Source organism: Argopecten irradians, chromosome 9 (genome assembly GCF_041381155.1).
Source record: "Argopecten irradians isolate NY chromosome 9, Ai_NY, whole genome shotgun sequence".
Classification (NCBI taxonomy): domain Eukaryota; kingdom Metazoa; phylum Mollusca; class Bivalvia; order Pectinida; family Pectinidae; genus Argopecten; species Argopecten irradians.
The window spans coordinates 42,633,826-42,653,863 of NC_091142.1; the positions used below are offsets into that span (position 1 = coordinate 42,633,826).

General features: G+C 40.5%; 1 protein-coding gene and 1 long non-coding RNA gene across 2 annotated transcripts; one reads left to right on the forward strand and one right to left on the reverse strand.

Moving 5' to 3' along the window:
- Positions 1–208: 208 nt before the first annotated feature.
- LOC138330784 (calphotin-like) lies at positions 209–9,199 on the reverse strand. The gene is made up of 4 exons (XM_069278304.1): positions 9,070–9,199; positions 2,381–2,786; positions 601–839; positions 209–408 (listed from the first exon to the last, which is right to left on the reverse strand). Exons 1-4 carry the CDS (start codon positions 9,197–9,199, stop codon positions 209–211), a joined length of 975 nt encoding a protein of 324 aa, XP_069134405.1.
- Positions 9,200–15,035: 5,836 nt separating this feature from the next.
- LOC138332380 (uncharacterized) lies at positions 15,036–19,823 on the forward strand. The gene is made up of 2 exons (XR_011209825.1): positions 15,036–15,301; positions 19,483–19,823. It is a non-coding gene; the product is annotated as an uncharacterized lncRNA (long non-coding RNA).
- The last annotated feature ends 215 nt before the right edge of the window (positions 19,824–20,038 follow it).

Here is a 20,038-nt window from a genome sequence, read left to right on the forward strand (position 1 = left end):
GATGTATCACAGGCTCAGTGATTGGGTAGTCTAGATCTATTGGATGTATCACAGACTCTATTGGATGTCAGTGGCCTGGGTAGTCTAGATCTATTGGATGTATCATACAGGCTCAGTGGCTGGGTAGTCTAGATCTATTGGATCACAGATTGGATGTAGTCTAGATCATTGGGCTCAGTGGCTGGGTAGTCTAGATCTATTGGATGTATCACAGGCTCAGTGGACTGGGTAGTCTAGATCTATTGGATTGTATCACAGACTCAGTGGCTGGGAAGTCTAGATCTATTGGATGTATCACAGGCTCAGTGGCTGGGTAGTCTAGATCTATTGGATGTATCACAGGCTCCGTGACTGGGAAGTCTAGATCTATTGGATGTATCACAGGCTCAGTGGCTGGGTAGTCTAGATCTATTGGATGTATCACAGGCTCAGTGGCTGGGTAGTCTAGATCTATTGGATGTATCACAGGCTCAGTGGCTGGGTAGTCTAGATCTATTGGATGTATCACAGGCTCAGTGGCTGGGTAGTCTAGATCTATTGGATGTATCACAGGCTCCATTACTCAGTGACTGGGTAGTCTAGATCTATTGGATGTATCACAGGACTCAGTGGCTGGGTAGTCTAGATCTATTGGATGTATCACAGACTCCGTGACTGGGAAGTCTAGATCTATTGGATGTATCACAGGCTCAGTGGCTGGGTAGTCTAGATCTATTGATGATGTATCACAGGCTCCAGTGACTGGGTAGTCTAGATCTATTGGATGTATCACAGGCTCAGTGACTGGGTAGTCTAGATCTATTGGATGTATCACAGACTCAGTGGCTGGTAGTCTAGATCTATTGGATGTATCACAGGCTCAGTGGCTGGGTAGTCTAGATCTATTGGATGTATCACAGGCTCAGTGGCTGGGTAGTCTAGATCTATTGGATGTATCACAGGCTCAGTGGCTGGGAAGTCTAGATCTATTGGATGTATCACAGACTCAGTGGCTGGGTAGTCTAGATCTATTGGATGTATCACAGACTCCGTGGCTGGGTAGTCTAGATCTATTGGATGTATCACAGGCTCAGTGCTGGGTAGTAGATCTGGGTAGTCTAGATCTATTGGATGTATCACAGGTCTCAGTGGCTGGTAGTCTAGATCTATTGGATGTATCACAGGCTCAGTGGCTGGGTAGTCTAGATCTATTGGATGTATCACAGGCTCAGTGGCTGGGTAGTCTAGATCTATTGGATGTATCACAGGCTCAGTGGCTGGGAAGTCTAGATCTATTGGATGTATCACAGGCTCAGTGGCTGGGAAGTCTAGATCTATTGGATGTATCACAGCTCAGTGGCTGGGTAGTCTAGATCTATTGGATGTATCACAGCTCAGTGGCTGGGTAGTCTAGATCTATTGGATGTATCACAGGCTCAGTGGCTGGGTAGTCTAGATCTATTGGATGTATCACAGACTCAGTGGCTGGGTAGTCTTAGAATCTATTGGATGTATCACAGGCTCAGTGGCTGGGTAGTCTAGATCTATTGGATGTATCACAGACTCAGTGGCTGGGTAGTCTAGATCTATTGGATGTATCACAGGCTCAGTGGCTGGGTAGTCTAGATCTATTGGATGTATCACAGACTCAGTGGCTGGGTAGTCTAGATCTATTGGATGTATCACAGGCTCAGTGGCTGGGTAGTCTAGATCTATTGGATGTATCACAGGACTCAGTGGCTGGGTAGTCTAGATCTATTGGATGTATCACAGACTCAGTGGCTGGGTAGTCTAGATCTATTGGATGTATCACAGGCTCAGTGGCTGGGTAGTCTAGATCTATTGGATGTATCACAGACTCAGTGGCTGGGTAGTCTAGATCTATTGGATGTATCACAGGCTCAGTGGCTGGGTAGTCTAGATCTATTGGATGTATCACAGGCTCAGTGGCTGGGTAGTCTAGATCTATTGGATGTATCACAGACTCAGTGGCTGGGTAGTCTAGATCTATTGGATGTATCACAGGCTCAGTGGCTGGGTAGTCTAGATCTATTGGATGTATCACAGGCTCAGTGGCTGGGTAGTCTAGATCTATTGGATGTATCACAGGCTCAGTGGCTGGGTAGTCTAGATCTATTGGATGTATCACAGACTCAGTGGCTGGGTAGTCTAGATCTATTGGATGTATCACAGACTCAGTGACTGGGTAGTCTAGATCTATTGGATGTATCACAGACTCAGTGACTGGGTAGTCTAGATCTATTGGATGTATCACAGGCTCAGTGGCTGGGTAGTCTAGATCTATTGGATGTATCACAGGCTCAGTGGCTGGGTAGTCTAGATCTATTGGATGTATCACAGGCTCAGTGGCTGGGTAGTCTAGATCTATTGGATGTATCACAGGCTCAGTGTGACTGGGTAGTCTAGATCTATTGGATGTATCACAGACTCAGTGTCTGGGTAGTCTAGATCTATTGGATGTATCACAGGCTCAGTGGCTGGGTAGTCTAGATCTATTGGATGTATCACAGGCTCAGTGGCTGGGTAGTCTAGATCTATTGGATGTATCACAGACTCAGTGACTGGGAAGTCTAGATCTATTGGATGTATCACAGACTCAGTGGCTGGGTAGTCTAGATCTATTGGATGTATCACAGACTCCGTGACTGGGTAGTCTAGATCTATTGGATGTATCACAGGCTCCGTGGCTGGGTAGTCTAGATCTATTGGATGTATCACAGACTCCGTGACTGGGTAGTCTAGATCTATTGGATGTATCACAGACTCAGTGGCTGGGTAGTCTAGATCTATTGGATGTATCACAGACTCAGTGGCTGGGTAGTCTAGATCTATTGGATGTATCACAGGCTCAGTGGCTGGGTAGTCTAGATCTATTGGATGTATCACAGACTCAGTGGCTGGGTAGTCTAGATCTATTGGATGTATCACAGGCTCAGTGGACTGGGTAGTCTAGATCTATTGGATGTATCACAGGCTCAGTGGCTGGGTAGTCTAGATCTATTGGATGTATCACAGGCTCAGTGGCTGGGTAGTCTAGATCTATTGGATGTATCACAGGCTCAGTGGCTGGGTAGTCTAGATCTATTGGATGTATCACAGACTCAGTGGCTGGGTAGTCTAGATCTATTGGATGTATCACAGACTCAGTGGCTGGGTAGTCTAGATCTATTGGATGTATCACAGACTCAGTGGCTGGGTAGTCTAGATCTATTGGATGTATCACAGGCTCAGTGACTGGGTAGTCTAGATCTATTGGATGTATCACAGGCTCCGTGACTGGGTAGTCTAGATCTATTGGATGTATCACAGGCTCCGTGACTGGGTAGTAGTCTAGATCTATTGGATGTATCACAGGACTCAGTGGCTGGGTAGTCTAGATCTATTGGATGTATCACAGGCTCAGTGGCTGGGTAGTCTAGATCTAGATCTATTGGATGTATCACAGGCTCAGTGGCTGGGTAGTCTAGATCTATTGGATGTATCACAGACTCAGTGACTGGGTAGTCTAGATCTATTGGATGTATCACAGGCTCAGTGGCTGGGTAGTCTAGATCTATTGGATGTATCACAGGCTCAGTGGCTGGGTAGTCTAGATCTATTGGATGTATCACAGGCTCAGTGGCTGGGTAGTCTAGATCTATTGGATGTATCACAGGCTCAGTGGCTGGGTAGTCTAGATCTATTGGATGTATCACAGGCTCAGTGGCTGGGTAGTCTAGATCTATTGGATGTATCACAGGCTCAGTGACTGGGTAGTCTAGATCTATTGGATGTATCACAGGCTCAGTGACTGGGTAGTCTAGATCTATTGGATGTATCACAGGCTCAGTGGCTGGGTAGTCTAGATCTATTGGATGTATCACAGACTCAGTGGCTGGGTAGTCTAGATCTATTGGATGTATCACAGGCTCAGTGGCTGGGTAGTCTAGATCTATTGGATGTATCACAGGCTCCGTGGCTGGGTAGTCTAGATCTATTGGATGTATCACAGGCTCAGTGGCTGGGTAGTCTAGATCTATTGGATGTATCACAGACTCAGTGACTGGGTAGTCTAGATCTATTGGATGTATCACAGGCTCAGTGGCTGGGTAGTCTAGATCTATTGGATGTATCACAGGCTCAGTGGCTGGGTAGTCTAGATCTATTGGATGTATCACAGGCTCAGTGGCTGGGTAGTCTAGATCTATTGGATGTATCACAGGCTCAGTGGCTGGGTAGTCTAGATCTATTGGATGTATCACAGACTCAGTGGCTGGGTAGTCTAGATCTATTGGATGTATCACAGGCTCAGTGGCTGGGTAGTCTAGATCTATTGGATGTATCACAGGCTCAGTGGCTGGGTAGTCTAGATCTATTGGATGTATCACAGGCTCAGTGGCTGGGTAGTCTAGATCTATTGGATGTATCACAGACTCAGTGGCTGGGTAGTCTAGATCTATTGGATGTATCACAGACTCAGTGGCTGGGTAGTCTAGATCTATTGGATGTATCACAGGCTCAGTGGCTGGGTAGTCTAGATCTATTGGATGTATCACAGCTCATGCTGGGTAGTCTAGTCTATTGGATGTATCAGTGGACTGGGTAGTCTAGATCTATTGGATGTATCACAGGCTCAGTGACTGGGTAGTCTAGATCTATTGGATGTATCACAGGCTCAGTGGCTGGGTAGTCTAGATCTATTGGATGTATCACAGGCTCAGTGGCTGGGTAGTCTAGATCTATTGGATGTATCACAGGCTCAGTGGCTGGGTAGTCTAGATCTATTGGATGTATCACAGGCTCAGTGCTGGGTAGTCTAGATCTATTGGATGTATCACAGGCTCAGTGGCTGGGTAGTCTAGATCTATTGGATGTATCACAGGCTCAGTGGCTGGGTAGTCTAGATCTATTGGATGTATCACAGGCTCAGTGGCTGGGTAGTCTAGATCTATTGGATGTATCACAGGCTCCGTGACTGGGTAGTCTAGATCTATTGGATGTATCACAGGCTCAGTGGCTGGGTAGTCTAGATCTATTGGATGTATCACAGGCTCAGTGACTGGGTAGTCTAGATCTATTGGATGTATCACAGGCTCAGTGGCTGGGTAGTCTAGATCTATTGGATGTATCACAGGCTCCGTGACTGGGTAGTCTAGATCTATTGGATGTATCACAGGCTCAGTGACTGGGTAGTCTAGATCTATTGGATGTATCACAGGCTCAGTGGCTGGGTAGTCTAGATCTATTGGATGTATCACAGGCTCAGTGGCTGGGTAGTCTAGATCTATTGGATGTATCACAGGCTCAGTGGCTGGGTAGTCTAGATCTATTGGATGTATCACAGGCTCAGTGGCTGGGTAGTCTAGATCTATTGGATGTATCACAGGCTCAGTGGCTGGGTAGTCTAGATCTATTGGATGTATCACAGGCTCAGTGACTGGGTAGTCTAGATCTATTGGATGTATCACAGGCTCAGTGGCTGGGTAGTCTAGATCTATTGGATGTATCACAGGCTCAGTGGCTGGGTAGTCTAGATCTATTGGATGTATCACAGGCTCAGTGGCTGGGTAGTCTAGATCTATTGGATGTATCACAGACTCAGTGACTGGGTAGTCTAGATCTATTGGATGTATCACAGGCTCAGTGACTGGGTAGTCTAGATCTATTGGATGTATCACAGGCTCAGTGGCTGGGTAGTCTAGATCTATTGGATGTATCACAGGCTCAGTGGCTGGGTAGTCTAGATCTATTGGATGTATCACAGACTCAGTGGCTGGGTAGTCTAGATCTATTGGATGTATCACAGGCTCAGTGGCTGGGTAGTCTAGATCTATTGGATGTATCACAGGCTCAGTGCTGGGTAGTCTAGATCTATTGGATGTATCACAGGCTCAGTGGCTGGGTAGTCTAGATCTATTGGATGTATCACAGACTCAGTGGCTGGGTAGTCTAGATCTATTGGATGTATCACAGGCTCAGTGGCTGGGTAGTCTAGATCTATTGGATGTATCACAGGCTCAGTGGCTGGGTAGTCTAGATCTATTGGATGTATCACAGGTCTCAGTGGCTGGGTAGTCTAGATCTATTGGATGTATCACAGGCTCAGTGGCTGGGTAGTCTAGATCTATTGGATGTATCACAGGCTCCAGTGGCTGGGTAGTCTAGATCTATTGGATGTATCACAGGCTCCGTGACTGGGTAGTCTAGATCTATTGGATGTATCACAGGCTCAGTGGCTGGGTAGTCTAGATCTATTGGATGTATCACAGGCTCAGTGGCTGGGTAGTCTAGATCTATTGGATGTATCACAGGCTCAGTGGCTGGGTAGTCTAGATCTATTGGATGTATCACAGACTCAGTGACTGGGTAGTCTAGATCTATTGGATGTATCACAGACTCCGTGACTGGGTAGTCTAGATCTATTGGATGTATCACAGGCTCAGTGGCTGGGTAGTCTAGATCTATTGGATGTATCACAGACTCAGTGGCTGGGTAGTCTAGATCTATTGGATGTATCACAGACTCAGTGGCTGGGTAGTCTAGATCTATTGGATGTATCACAGGCTCAGTGGCTGGGTAGTCTAGATCTATTGGATGTATCACAGACTCAGTGGCTGGGTAGTCTAGATCTATTGGATGTATCACAGACTCAGTGGCTGGGTCTAGTCTAGATCTATTGGATGTATCACAGGCTCCGTGACTGGGTAGTCTAGATCTATTGGATGTATCACAGGCTCAGTGGCTGGGTAGTCTAGATCTATTGGATGTATCACAGGCTCCAGTGGCTGGGTAGTCTAGATCTATTGGATGTATCACAGGCTCAGTGGCTGGGTAGTCTAGATCTATTGGATGTATCACAGGCTCAGTGGCTGGGTAGTCTAGATCTATTGGATGTATCACAGGCTCAGTGGCTGGGTAGTCTAGATCTATTGGATGTATCACAGACTCAGTGACTGGGTAGTCTAGATCTATTGGATGTATCACAGGCTCAGTGGCTGGGAAGTCTAGATCTATTGGATGTATCACAGGCTCAGTGGCTGGGTAGTCTAGATCTATTGGATGTATCACAGGCTCAGTGGCTGGGTAGTCTAGATCTATTGGATGTATCACAGACTCAGTGGCTGGGTAGTCTAGATCTATTGGATGTATCACAGGCTCAGTGGCTGGGTAGTCTAGATCTATTGGATGTATCACAGCTCAGTGACTGGGAAGTCTAGATCTATTGGATGTATCACAGACTCAGTGGCTGGGTAGTCTAGATCTATTGGATGTATCACAGGCTCAGTGGCTGGGTAGTCTAGATCTATTGGATGTATCACAGGCTCAGTGGCTGGGTAGTCTAGATCTATTGGATGTATCACAGGCTCAGTGCTGGGTAGTCTAGATCTATTGGATGTATCACAGGCTCAGTGGCTGGGTAGTCTAGATCTATTGGATGTATCACAGCTCAGTGGCTGGGTAGTCTAGATCTATTGGATGTATCACAGGCTCCGTGACTGGGAAGTCTAGATCTATTGGATGTATCACAGGCTCAGTGGCTGGGTAGTCTAGATCTATTGGATGTATCACAGGCTCAGTGGCTGGGTAGTCTAGATCTATTGGATGTATCACAGGCTCAGTGGCTGGGCTAGTCTAGATCTATTGGATGTATCACAGGCTCAGTGGCTGGGTAGTCTAGATCTATTGGATGTATCACAGGCTCCGTGGCTGGGTAGTCTAGATCTATTGGATGTATCACAGGCTCAGTGTGGCTGGGTAGTCTAGATCTATTGGATGTATCACAGGCTCAGTGGCTGGGTAGTCTAGATCTATTGGATGTATCACAGGCTCAGTGGCTGGGTAGTCTAGATCTATTGGATGTATCACAGGCTCAGTGGCTGGGTAGTCTAGATCTATTGGATGTATCACAGGCTCAGTGGCTGGGTAGTCTAGATCTATTGGATGTATCACAGACTCAGTGGCTGGGAAGTCTAGATCTATTGGATGTATCACAGACTCAGTGGCTGGGTAGTCTAGATCTATTGGATGTATCACAGGCTCAGTGGCTGGGGTAGTCTAGATCTATTGGATGTATCACAGGCTCAGTGGCTGGGTAGTCTAGATCTATTGGATGTATCACAGACTCAGTGGCTGGGTAGTCTAGATCTATTGGATGTATCACAGACTCAGTGGCTGGGTAGTCTAGATCTATTGGATGTATCACAGGCTCAGTGGCTGGGTAGTCTAGATCTATTGGATGTATCACAGGCTCAGTGGCTGGGTAGTCTAGATCTATTGGATGTATCACAGACTCAGTGGCTGGGGTAGTCTAGATCTATTGGATGTATCACAGGCTCAGTGGCTGGGTAGTCTAGATCTATTGGATGTATCACAGGGCTCAGTGACTGGGTAGTCTAGATCTATTGTATGTATCACAGGCTCCAGTGACTGGGTAGTCTAGATCTATTGGATGTATCACAGGCTCGGTGCTGGGTAGTCTAGATCTATTGGTGTAATCACAGCTCGTGACTGGGAAGTCTAGATCTATTGGATGTATCACAGACTCAGTGGCTGGGTAGTCTAGATCTATTGGATGTATCACAGGCTCAGTGGACTGGGTAGTCTAGATCTATTGGATGTATCACAGACTCAGTGACTGGGTAGTCTAGATCTATTGGATGTATCACAGGCTCAGTGGCTGGGTAGTCTAGATCTATTGGATGTATCACAGGCTCAGTGACTGGGTAGTCTAGATCTATTGGATGTATCACAGGCTCAGTGGCTGGGTAGTCTAGATCTATTGGATGTCACAGACTCAAGTGGACTGGGAAGTCTAGATCTATTGGATGTATCACAGGCTTCCGTGCTGGGTAGTCTAGATCTATTGGATGTATCACAGGCTCCGTGACTGGGTAGTCTAGTCTAGATCTATTGGATGTATCACTATTGGATGAGGCTCTCGTGGACTGGGGTAGTCTAGATCTATTGGATGATGTATCACAGGCTCAGTGCTGGGTAGTCTAGATTCTATTGGATTTAGTTATTTGACATATATTGATGTATCACAAGAAAAGATAAGATAAATAATTGTGTATCCAGATCTATTCAGACCTATAGATTTCAAGAATACTCCTGCTGCATAAGATCTATTATTGATGTATGCCCAGCTGATAACTGGGTTGTCTACAGTTTGGACATATATTGAGTGTTGAATTGGAAAGGAAGTGCCCAGTAGCTCCATCTATCTGGACATATACATGCTCAGTTGACAGAATGATGTAAACTATACATGTGTATCCAGAGGTTTAACATATCGGAGTGTCACAAGATGATAACAACAGGCTGTTCATTAGGTTGTAGTGATGGGAAATATTGAGTGTTACAAGAAGATAACAACATTTGGTATCCAGAGGTTTAGAACATATATTGGAGCTGTTAACAAGAATGATTACAACATTTGTTGGTTTCAGGAGGTTTAGACACATATATAGAGTGTTAACAAGAATGATTACAAATACATTTGCTGACGATTCAGGGTTGTTGAGACATATATTGAGTGTTAACAACGAATGTATTACAAACATTTGTGTTTCCAGAGGTTTTTAGACCTATATTGAGTGTTAACTTGATTGTTTTCAACATTTGAGTGTTCCAGTGTTTTTTACACATATATTGAGTGTTTACATGAATTAGTTCATACATTTGTGTTTTCCAGAGGTTTAGACATATACTTGAGTTTGATAATACAAAGAATGATTACACAACATTTGTGTATTCCAGAGGTATAGAAATATATTGAGTTGTTGACAAGAATGGATACACACATATGTGTTTCCAGAGCGTTTAGACATATAATGAGTGTTAACAAGAATGATTACCAACATTTGTGTATCCACAGGCTTTTAGACAAAAAGGTGAGTGTTGACAAGAATGATAAACATTTGTGTTTCCAGAGGTTTTAGAACATATAATGGAGTGTTGATAAAGAATGATAAACTACATTTGTGGTATCAGAGGTTTTTTCAGACATATATTGAGTGTTAACAAGAATGATAATACTACATTTGAGTATCCAGATGGTTTAGAAAAAAAACCAATATATGAGTCGTTGACAACGGACATGATAACAACAATCGTGTATCCAGTGGTTGTAGACATATATTGACGTGTTGAGTCAAGAATGATAACAACTTTGTTTATCCACGAGTTTAGACATATATTGAGTGTACATGAATGATTTTACAACATTTGTGTATCCAAGAGGTTTAGACATATATTGAGGGTTAAAAGACATGTTATCAACATTTGTGTATCCAGAGGTTTAAACATATATATAGGGATGACGAGATCGATAACAACATTTTGTGTATCCAGAGTTTAGACATCTATTGAGTGTTAACCAAAGACTGATAAACAACATTTGCTGTATCCATAGGTTTAGTACTATATATTGTAGGTGTTAACCAAGAATGATTACATATATTTTTTGTATCAAAGCGTTTTTAGGCATATATAGAGTGGTTGACAAGATTCATAAACATTTGTGTTTCAGAGGTTTAGCGACATATTATTGAGGGAGTGTTAATCATGTAATGGATTACAAAATTTGTGCTATCATGAGGTTTAGGACAGATATTGAGTGTTGTTACTAGAATGATTACTAACATTTGGTTTCCTGAGGTGTAGGCGTAGTTTAGACATATATTGAGGTGTTAACAAGATTGTTTACAAACTTTTGTGTTTCTGTTGGTTTTGACATTTATTGAGTGTTATACAAGAATGATTTACTATATTTGAGTATCCAGAGGTTTTAGACATTTTTGATGTGTTAACAAGAATGATTACTACATATGTGTGTATACCATAGGTTTAGACGAGATACTTGGTGTGTTGACAAGTATGGATAACAACATTTGTGGTTACAGAGGTTTAGACATATTATTGTGTGTTAACAATAGTTGATTACCAACATTTGGGTATCCTGACGTTTAAGACATATATTGAGTGTTTACAAGAATATGCTATTACTACAATTGTGTAGCCAGAGGTTTAGACATATATTGAGTGTTGACGAGAATGATTAAACAAAATTTGTGTATCCAGAGGTGTTTAGACATATACTTGAGTGTTAACAAGAATGATATACAAATTTGTGTAATACCTAGAGGTTGCTAGACTATATATTGAGTGTTGACAAGATGAGAACAATATTTTTGTATCATAGGTTTGGACATATATGAGTGTTGACAAGAATGATTAACAACATTTGTATATCCAAAAGTAAACACAGATATTAGGTGTGTTGACAAGAATGATAACTTCAACATTTGTGTATCCCAGAGGTTTAGGACTTAAATTGAGTAGTTTAACAAAAATGATTACAATAATTGTGTATCCATAGGTTTAGACTGATATTGATTGTTGACATAGGAATGATAACAACATTTGTGTTTCAGTGGTTTAGGACAGATATTGAGTGTTTGTCCGAGAATGATACAAACATTAGTGTCATCAGAGTGGCTTGTAGACATATATTTGAATGATGACAAGAATGATAACAATCATGTGTGTATCCAGAGGTTAAGGACATATCTTGAGTGTTGACAAGAATGATAACAACCTTTGTGTATCCAGAGGTTAAGACATATATTAGAGTGTTGACATGAATTGATATCAACATTTGTGTATACAAGAGTTTAGACATTATATTGATGTTATCAAGTTCTATGATTACAACTATTGTGATCCAGACGTTTAGAACTTATATTGAGTGTTGACAAGGATGATAACAACATTTGTGTATCCCAAGGTTTTGACATATTTTTGAGTGTTAACAACAATGATATACAACAATTGTGTATCCAGAGGTTTAGACTTATAATTGAGTGTTGTCAAGAATGTTTACAACATTTGTGTCATCCAGAGTTTAGACATATATTGCAGTGTTGACAAGAATGATAACATTGGTGTATCAGGAGGTTTAGACATATATTTGAGTGTGAACAAGACTTGATTTACTAACATCTTGCTGTAGTCCAGAGGTTTATGACATTTTTTGAGTGTTAACAACGATGATACCAACAATTGTGTATCCAGAGTTTTAGAAATTATTATTGAGTCAGTTGTCAACGTTTGTTTAACAACATTTGTGTACTCAGAGGGTTTAAGACACTATATTCCGAGTGTTTAACAAGAATGAATACACAACATTTGTTTATCCAATAGGTTAGGACATATATTGAGTGTTAACAAGAATGATAACAACATTTGTGTATCCAGAGGTTTAGACATATATTGAGTGTTGACAAGAATGATAACAACATTTGTGTATCCAGAGGTTTAGACATATATTGAGTGTTAACAAGAATGATAACAACATTTGTGTATCCAGAGGTTTAGACATATTTGTGTCGCTTAACTAGATATATTGAGTGGTTGTAGACAAGAATGAGCTGTTGACAAGAATGATAACATTTGTGTTTCCAGAGGTTTAGACATATATTGAGTGTTAACAAGAATGATTACAACATTTGTGTATCCAGAGGTTTAGACATATATTGAGTGTTAACAAGAATGATTACAACATTTGTGTTTCCAGAGGTTTAGACATATATTGAGTGTTAACAAGAATGATTACAACATTTGTGTATCCAGAGGTTTAGAGACATATATTGAGTAGTTAACAATGAATGAGAACACCCATTTGTGTATCCAAGAGGTTTAGAACATATATTGAGGTGTTAACAAGAATGATTAAACAACATTTGTGTATCCAGAGGTTTTAGACATATATTGAGTGTGAACATGTTGATTTCGTGTTTACAAGAATGATTGTTAACAAACTGAATAACAATTTTTGTATCCAGAGGTTTAGACATATATTGAGTTTTGACAAGAATGATAACAACATTTGTGTATCCAGAGGTTTAGACATATATTGAGTGTTGACAAGAATGATAACAACATTTGTGTATCCAGAGGTTTAGACATATATTGAGTGTTGACAAGAATGATAACAACATTTGTGTATCCAGAGGTTTAGACATATATTGAGTGTTTACAAGAATTATAACAACATTTGTGTATCCAGTTAAGGTTTAGACATATATTGTAGTGTTCGTCAAGAAGAATAACAACATTTGTGTATCCAGAGAGTTTAGACATATAGTATTGAGTGTTTAACCAAGAATGATAACAAACATTTGTGTATCCAGAGGTTTAGACATATATTGAGTGTTAACAAGAATGATAACAACATTTGTGTATCCAGAGGTTTAGACATATATTGAGTGTTAACAAGAATGATAACAACATTTGTGTATCCAGAGGTTTAGACATATATTGAGTGTTAACAAGAATGATAACAACATTTGTGTATCCAGAGGTTTAACGACATATATTGAGTGTTAACAAGAATGATAACTAACGGGATACCATTTGTGTATCCAGAGGTTTAGACATATATTGAGTGTTGAACAAGAATGATTGTACAACATTTGTGTAATCCAGAGGTTTAGACATATATTGAGTGTTAACAAGAATGATTACAACATTTGTGTTTCCAGAGGTTTAGACATATATTGAGTGTTAACAAGAATGATTACAACATTTGTGTATCCAGAGGTTTAGACATATATTGAGTGTTAACAAGAATGATTACAACATTTGTGTATCCAGAGGTTTAGACATATGATTACAAAATTGAGGGTTTTAGACATATATGAGTCGTACAAGAATGATTACAACATTTGTGGTATCCAGAGGTTTAGACATATATTGCAGGTGTTGACAAGATGGATAAACATTTGTGATTTCAGAGAGGTTTAGACATATATTGAGTGTTAACAAGACAATGATTACAACATTTTGTGTATCCAGAGGTTTAAGATCATATATTGAGTGTTAACAAGAATGATTACAACATTTGTGTTTCCAGAGGTTTAGAACCATATAAATGATGGTGGCGATTGACATGATACACCCCAAGTGTGGTTAACAATGAATGATTACAACATTTGTGTATCCAGAGGTTTAGACATATATTGAGTGTTAACAAGAATGATTACAACATTTGTGTATCCAGAGGTTTAGACATATATTGAGTGTTAACAAGAATGATTACAACATTTGTGTATCCAGAGGTTTAGACATATATTGAGTGTTGACAAGAATGATAACATTTGTGTTTCCAGAGGTTTAGACATATATTGAGTGTTAACAAGAATGATTACATATGTTGTATCTGCGATCCAGTAGGTATTAGAAATATAGTAGAGTGTCTGACAAGAATGATAACATTTGTGTCTTCCCAGAGGTTCGCTCCCGACATATCATTGAGTGTTAACAAGAATGATTACAACATTTGTGTATTCCAGAGGATGTTAGACATATATTGATGTGGTTAACAAGATGATTACAACAATTGTTTGTATCCAGAGGGTTTAGACATATATTGACGTGTTGACAAGAATGATAACAATATTTGTGTATCCAGAGGTTTAGACAGATATTGAGTGTTGACAAGAATGATAACAACAATCTGTGTATCCAGAGGGTTTAGACTTATATGAGTGTTGACAAGAATGATTACCAAAATTGTTGTATCCAGAGGTTTTAGACATATATATGAGTGTTGACAGAATGATAAACACAAGTTGTGTACTCAGAGGTTTTGACATTATATTGAGTGTGACAAGAATGATTACAACATTTGTGTATCCTAGAGGTTTAGACATTATTGTAGTCGTTGACAAAGAATGATTACATACATTTGTGTATACAGAGCCCAGAGGTTTAGACATATATTGGAAGTGTTGACAAGAATGATAATACATTCCCTTGATTGTTTCCAGAGGGTTTTAGACTATTAATTGAGTGTTAAATGAAATGATTACAACAATTTGTGTATCCAGAGGTTTAGACATGATATGGATGGTTCAACAAGAATGATTCACCAACAATTTGTGGTAATCCAGAGGTTCTTTGACATATATTGAGTGTTTGACAAGAATAAGGCTGACATTATCTTAAGGCTGACATTATCTTGTGACAATATATTGAGAGTTTGACAAGACATTATCTTGCAGCTGACATTATCTTGTGGCTGACATTATCTTAAGGCTGCACTATCTTAACTTCAAATTTATTTTCAGGCAATGGAAGAAGAGGTGAACTTGCATTATCAGGAACTTATGAAAGAAAAGTCACATGACCAGATTCTGTCCAATCAAATGCAGCGTTTGATGATGTGTTTTGATATCTATCTGGAGACCGAGGCTCATAACACAGAAAGTGAGGGTCCGGTGGAGATCTCCAAGGAAAAGGTGTTTACCAGGGTCACCAGGTATGTATATATCATATAACACAAAGTGAGGGTCTGGTGGAGATCTCCAAGGAGAAGGTGTTTACCAGTGTCACCAGGTATGTAATATATCATATGACACAAAGTGAGGGTCTGGTGGAGATCTCCAAGGAGAAGGTGTTTACCAGTGTCACCAGGTAAGTATATATCATATAACACAGAAAGTGAGGGTCTGGTGGAGATCTCCAAGGAGAAGGTAATTACCAGGGTCACCAGGTATGTATATATCATATAACACAGGAAGTGAGGGTCTGGTGGAGATCTCCAAGGAGAAGGTGTTTACCAGTGTCACCAGGTATGTATATATCATATAACACAGGAAGTGAGGGTCTGTCGGAGATCTCCAAGGAGAAGGTGTTTACCAGGGTCATCAGGTATGTATATATCATATAACAGAGAAAGTGAGGGTCACCAGGATAACGAGGTTTGTATATATCATATACACAGAAAGTGAGGTTCACCAGGGTAACGAGGTATGTATATATCATAATACACAGAAAGTGAGGGTCATCAGGGTAACGAGGTATGTATATATCCTATACACAGAAAGTGAGGGTCACCAGGGTAACGAGTATGTATATATCATAATACACAGAAAGTGAGGGTCACAAGGGTAACGAGGTATGTATATATCATATAGCACAGAAAGTGAGGGTCTCCGCGATAACGAGGTATGTATATATCATATACACAGAACGTGAGGGTCTTTTGAAGATTAGTGATCATCACCAGGGAATCCAAGTGCCAGTTTCACAAACATTCCTTCATTTAATATTCTTTATAGGAAAGCATTACAGAAGCAAAAATTCTTATATAAAGGAATGTTTATGAATCTGGGACCAGATAGGTTCATTTCATGAGATTAAATGGAATGTGTTGGGGAAGACTTTACACTCTACATGATTTGCCCTTTATGTTACAGAGGTCCAAAACGTACCAAACCTTACATGATTTGTCCTTTATATTACAGAGGTCCAAAACGTACCAAACCTTACATGATTTGCCCTTTATTGTTACAGAGGTCCAAAACGTACAAACCTTACATACAAACCGTACCAAACCCTTCATGTTTTGTCCTTTATGTTACAGGGGTCCAAACCGTACCAAACCCTTAATGTTTTGTCCTTTATGTTACAGAGGTTCAAAACTGTACCAAACCCTTCATGTTTTGTCCTTTATGTTACAGGGGTCCAAACTGTACCAAATCCTTCATGTTTTGTCCTTTATATTACAGAGGTCCAAAACGTACCAAACCTTACATGTTTTGTCCTTCATGTTACAGGGATCCAAACTGTACCAAACCCTTCATGTTTTGTTCTTTATGTTACAGGGGTCCAAACTGTACCAAACCTTACATGTTTTTGTCTTTTATGTTACAGAGGTCCAAACCATACCAAACCCTTCATGTTTTGTTCTTTATGTTACAGGGGTCCAAACTGTACCAAAACCTTACATGTTTTGTCTTTTATGTTACAGAGGTCCAAACCGTACCAAACCCTTCATGTTTTGTTCTTTATGTTACAGGGGTCCAAACTGTACCAAACCTTACATGTTTTGTCTTTTATGTTACAGAGGTCCAAACCGTACCAAACCCTTCATGTTTTGTCCTTTATGTTACAGGGGTCCAAACCGTACCAAACCTTACATGTTTTGTCTTTTATGTTACAGAGGTCCAAACCGTACCAAACCCTTCATGTTTTGTCCTTTATGTTACAGGGGTCCAAACCGTACCAAACCTTACATGTTTTGTCTTTTATGTTACAGGGGTCCCAAACGTACCAAACCTTACATGTTTTCCCTTTATGTTACAGTGGTCCAAACCGTACCAAACCCTTCATGTTTTGCCCTTTATATTACAGAGGTCCAAACCGTACGAAACCTTACATGTTTTGTCCTTTGTGTTACAGAGGTCCAAACCGTACGAAACCTTACATGTTTTGTCTTTTATGTTACAGGGGTCCAAAACGTACCAAACCTTACATGTTTTCCCTTTATGTTATAGGGGAACAAACCGTATCAAACCCTTCATGTTTTGTCTTTTATGTTACAGGGGTCCAAAACGTACCAAACCTTACATGTTTTCCCTTTATGTTATAGGGGAACAAACCGTATCAAACCCTTCATGTTTTGTCCTTTATGTTACAGGGGTCCAAACCGTACCAAACCCTTCATGTTTTGCCCTTTAATATTACAGGGGTCCAAACCGTACCAAACCTTACATGTTTTGTCCTTTATGTTACAGGGGTCCAAACCGTACCAAACCTTACATGTTTTGTCCTTTATATTACAGGGGTCCAAACCGTACCAAACCTTAAATGATTTGTCCTTTGTGTTACAGAGGTCCAAACCGTACCAAACCTTACATGTTTTGTCCTTTTGTGTTACAGGGGTTCAAACCGTACCAAACCTTAAATGTTTTGTCCTTTATGTTACAGGGGTCCAAAACATACCAAACCTTACATGTTTTGTCCTTTATATTACAGGGGTCCAAACCATACCAAACCCTTCATGTTTTGTCCTTTGTGTTACAGAGGTCCAAACCGTACCAAACCTTACATGTTTTGTCCTTTGTGTTACAGGGATCCAAACTGTACCAAACCTTACATGTTTTGTCCTTTATGTTACAGGGGTCCAAACCGTACCAAACCCTTCATGTTTTGTCCTTTATGTTACAGGGGTCCAAACCGTACCAAACCCTTCATGTTTTGTCCTTTATGTTACAGGGGTCCAAACCGTACCAAACCCTTCATGTTTTGTCCTTTATGTTACAGGGGTCCAAACCGTACCAAACCCTTCATGTTTTGTCCTTTATGTTACAGGGGTCCAAACCGTACCAAATCCTTCATGATTTGTCCTGTATGTTACAGTGGTCCAAACCGTACCAAACCTTTCATGTTTTGTCCTTTGTGTTACAGGGGTCCAAACCGTACCAAACCTTAAATGTTTTGTCCTTTGTGTTACAGAGGTCCAAACCATACCAAACCTGACATGTTTTGTCCTTTGTGTTACAGGGGTCCAAACCGTACCAAACCTTAAATGTTTTGTCCTTTATGTTACAGGGGTCCAAAACGTACCAAACCTTACATGTTTTGTCCTTTATATTACAGGGGGTCCAAACCATACAAAACCCTTAATGTTTTGTCCTATATATTACATGGGGTCCAAAAACCTTTGTATATACAGAGGTCCAAAACCAAACCTTACATGTTTTGTCCTTTATGTTACAGGGGTCCAAACGTACCAAACCTTACATGTTTTGTCCTTTATGTTACAGAGGTCCAAAACGTACCAAACCTTACATGATTTGTCCTTTATATTACAGAGGTCCAAACCGTACCAAGCCTTACATGTTTTGTCCTTTATGTTACAGGCGAACAAACCGTACCAAATCCTTCATGATTTGTCCTTTGTGTTACAGAGGTCCAAACCGTACCAAACCTTACATGTTTTGTCCTTCATGTTACAGGGATCCAAACCGTACCAAACCCTTCGTGTTTTGCCCTTTATGTTATAGGGGAACATAAACCCGTACCATTACAGAGGTCCAAACCGACCAAACCTTACATGTTTTGTCCTTTATGTTACAGGGGTCCAAACCGTACCAAACCCTTCATGTTTTGCCCTTTATGTTATAGGGGAACAAACCGTACCAAACCCTTCATGTTTTGTCCTTTATGTTACAGGGGTCCAAACCGTACCAAACCCTTCATGTTTTGTCCTTTATGTTACAGTGGTCCAAACCGTACCAAACCTTACATGTTTTGTCTTTTATGTTACAGGGGTCCAAACCGTACCAAACCCTTCATGTTTTGTCCTTTATGTTACAGGGGTCCAAACCGTACCAAACCCTTCATGTTTTGTCCTTTATGTTACAGGGGTCCAAACCGTACCAAACCCTTCATGTTTTGTCCTTTATGTTACAGGGGTCCAAACCGTACCAAACCTTACATGTTTTGTCCTTTATGTTACAGGGGTCCAAACCGTACCAAACCTTACATGTTTTGTCCTTTATGTTACAGGGGTCCAAACTGTACCAAACCTTTCATGTTTTGTCCTTTATGTTACAGGGGTCCAAACCGTACCAAACCTTACATGTTTTGTCTTTTATGTTACAGGGGTCCAAACCGTATTAAACCCTTCATGTTTTGTCCTTTATGTTAAAGGGGTCCAAACCGTACCAAGCCTTACATGTTTTGTCCTGAGGTGGGAATCTTTACACATCGGTGAGATAGTCGGCAACATTTGCTGTTGATAAAAGGACCAGACATGTGTGTTCAGTGACGGCTTCATCCAAGAAAATGCTGCTCAAGAGTACTGTACTGTGAATTTGGTTAAGAAAGGCAAACTAAGGACAAGACGTTTATTTTAAAACTGACTTATATATCTTGATTTTTGTTTTGTTCTGAGAGGGATCAGAGAAGATTGTTGTGAATGTCAGAATTCTATTATTGTCTTGTTGTCACAGATGGTCATGCTGGTAATAAAGTAAATAACAAGTACGTTATTATTTTGTTGGTTTTCTGTTCCCGGGCAGCTCCTTCAGTGTTTTAATGTTATATAGTGGATGTATTGTTAGGTGTCTCTCCTCTGCTATCTGTAAAGGAAGTATCTGGAAACCTTTGATTATTTTATAGCTTATCTGTCAAAAGGACAAGAACTTATACCAAACAGGTCCAGAGACCTTATACCAAACTGGTCCAGAGAACTTATACCAAACTG

Bases quoted from the DNA above. Each gene is read 5' to 3' on its own strand.
- LOC138330784 (XM_069278304.1), bottom strand. From the start codon at position 9,199: ATGGAGCTACTGGGCACTTCCTTTCCAATTCAACACTCAATATATGTC. The intron at 840-2,380 runs GTGATACATCCA...TACATCCAATAG, and splicing joins TACCCAGTCACACTGAGCCT to ATCTAGACTACCAGCCACTG. The intron at 409-600 runs GTGATACATCCA...TACATCCAATAG, and splicing joins CTACCCAGCCACTGAGTCCT to ATCTAGACTACCCAGCCACT.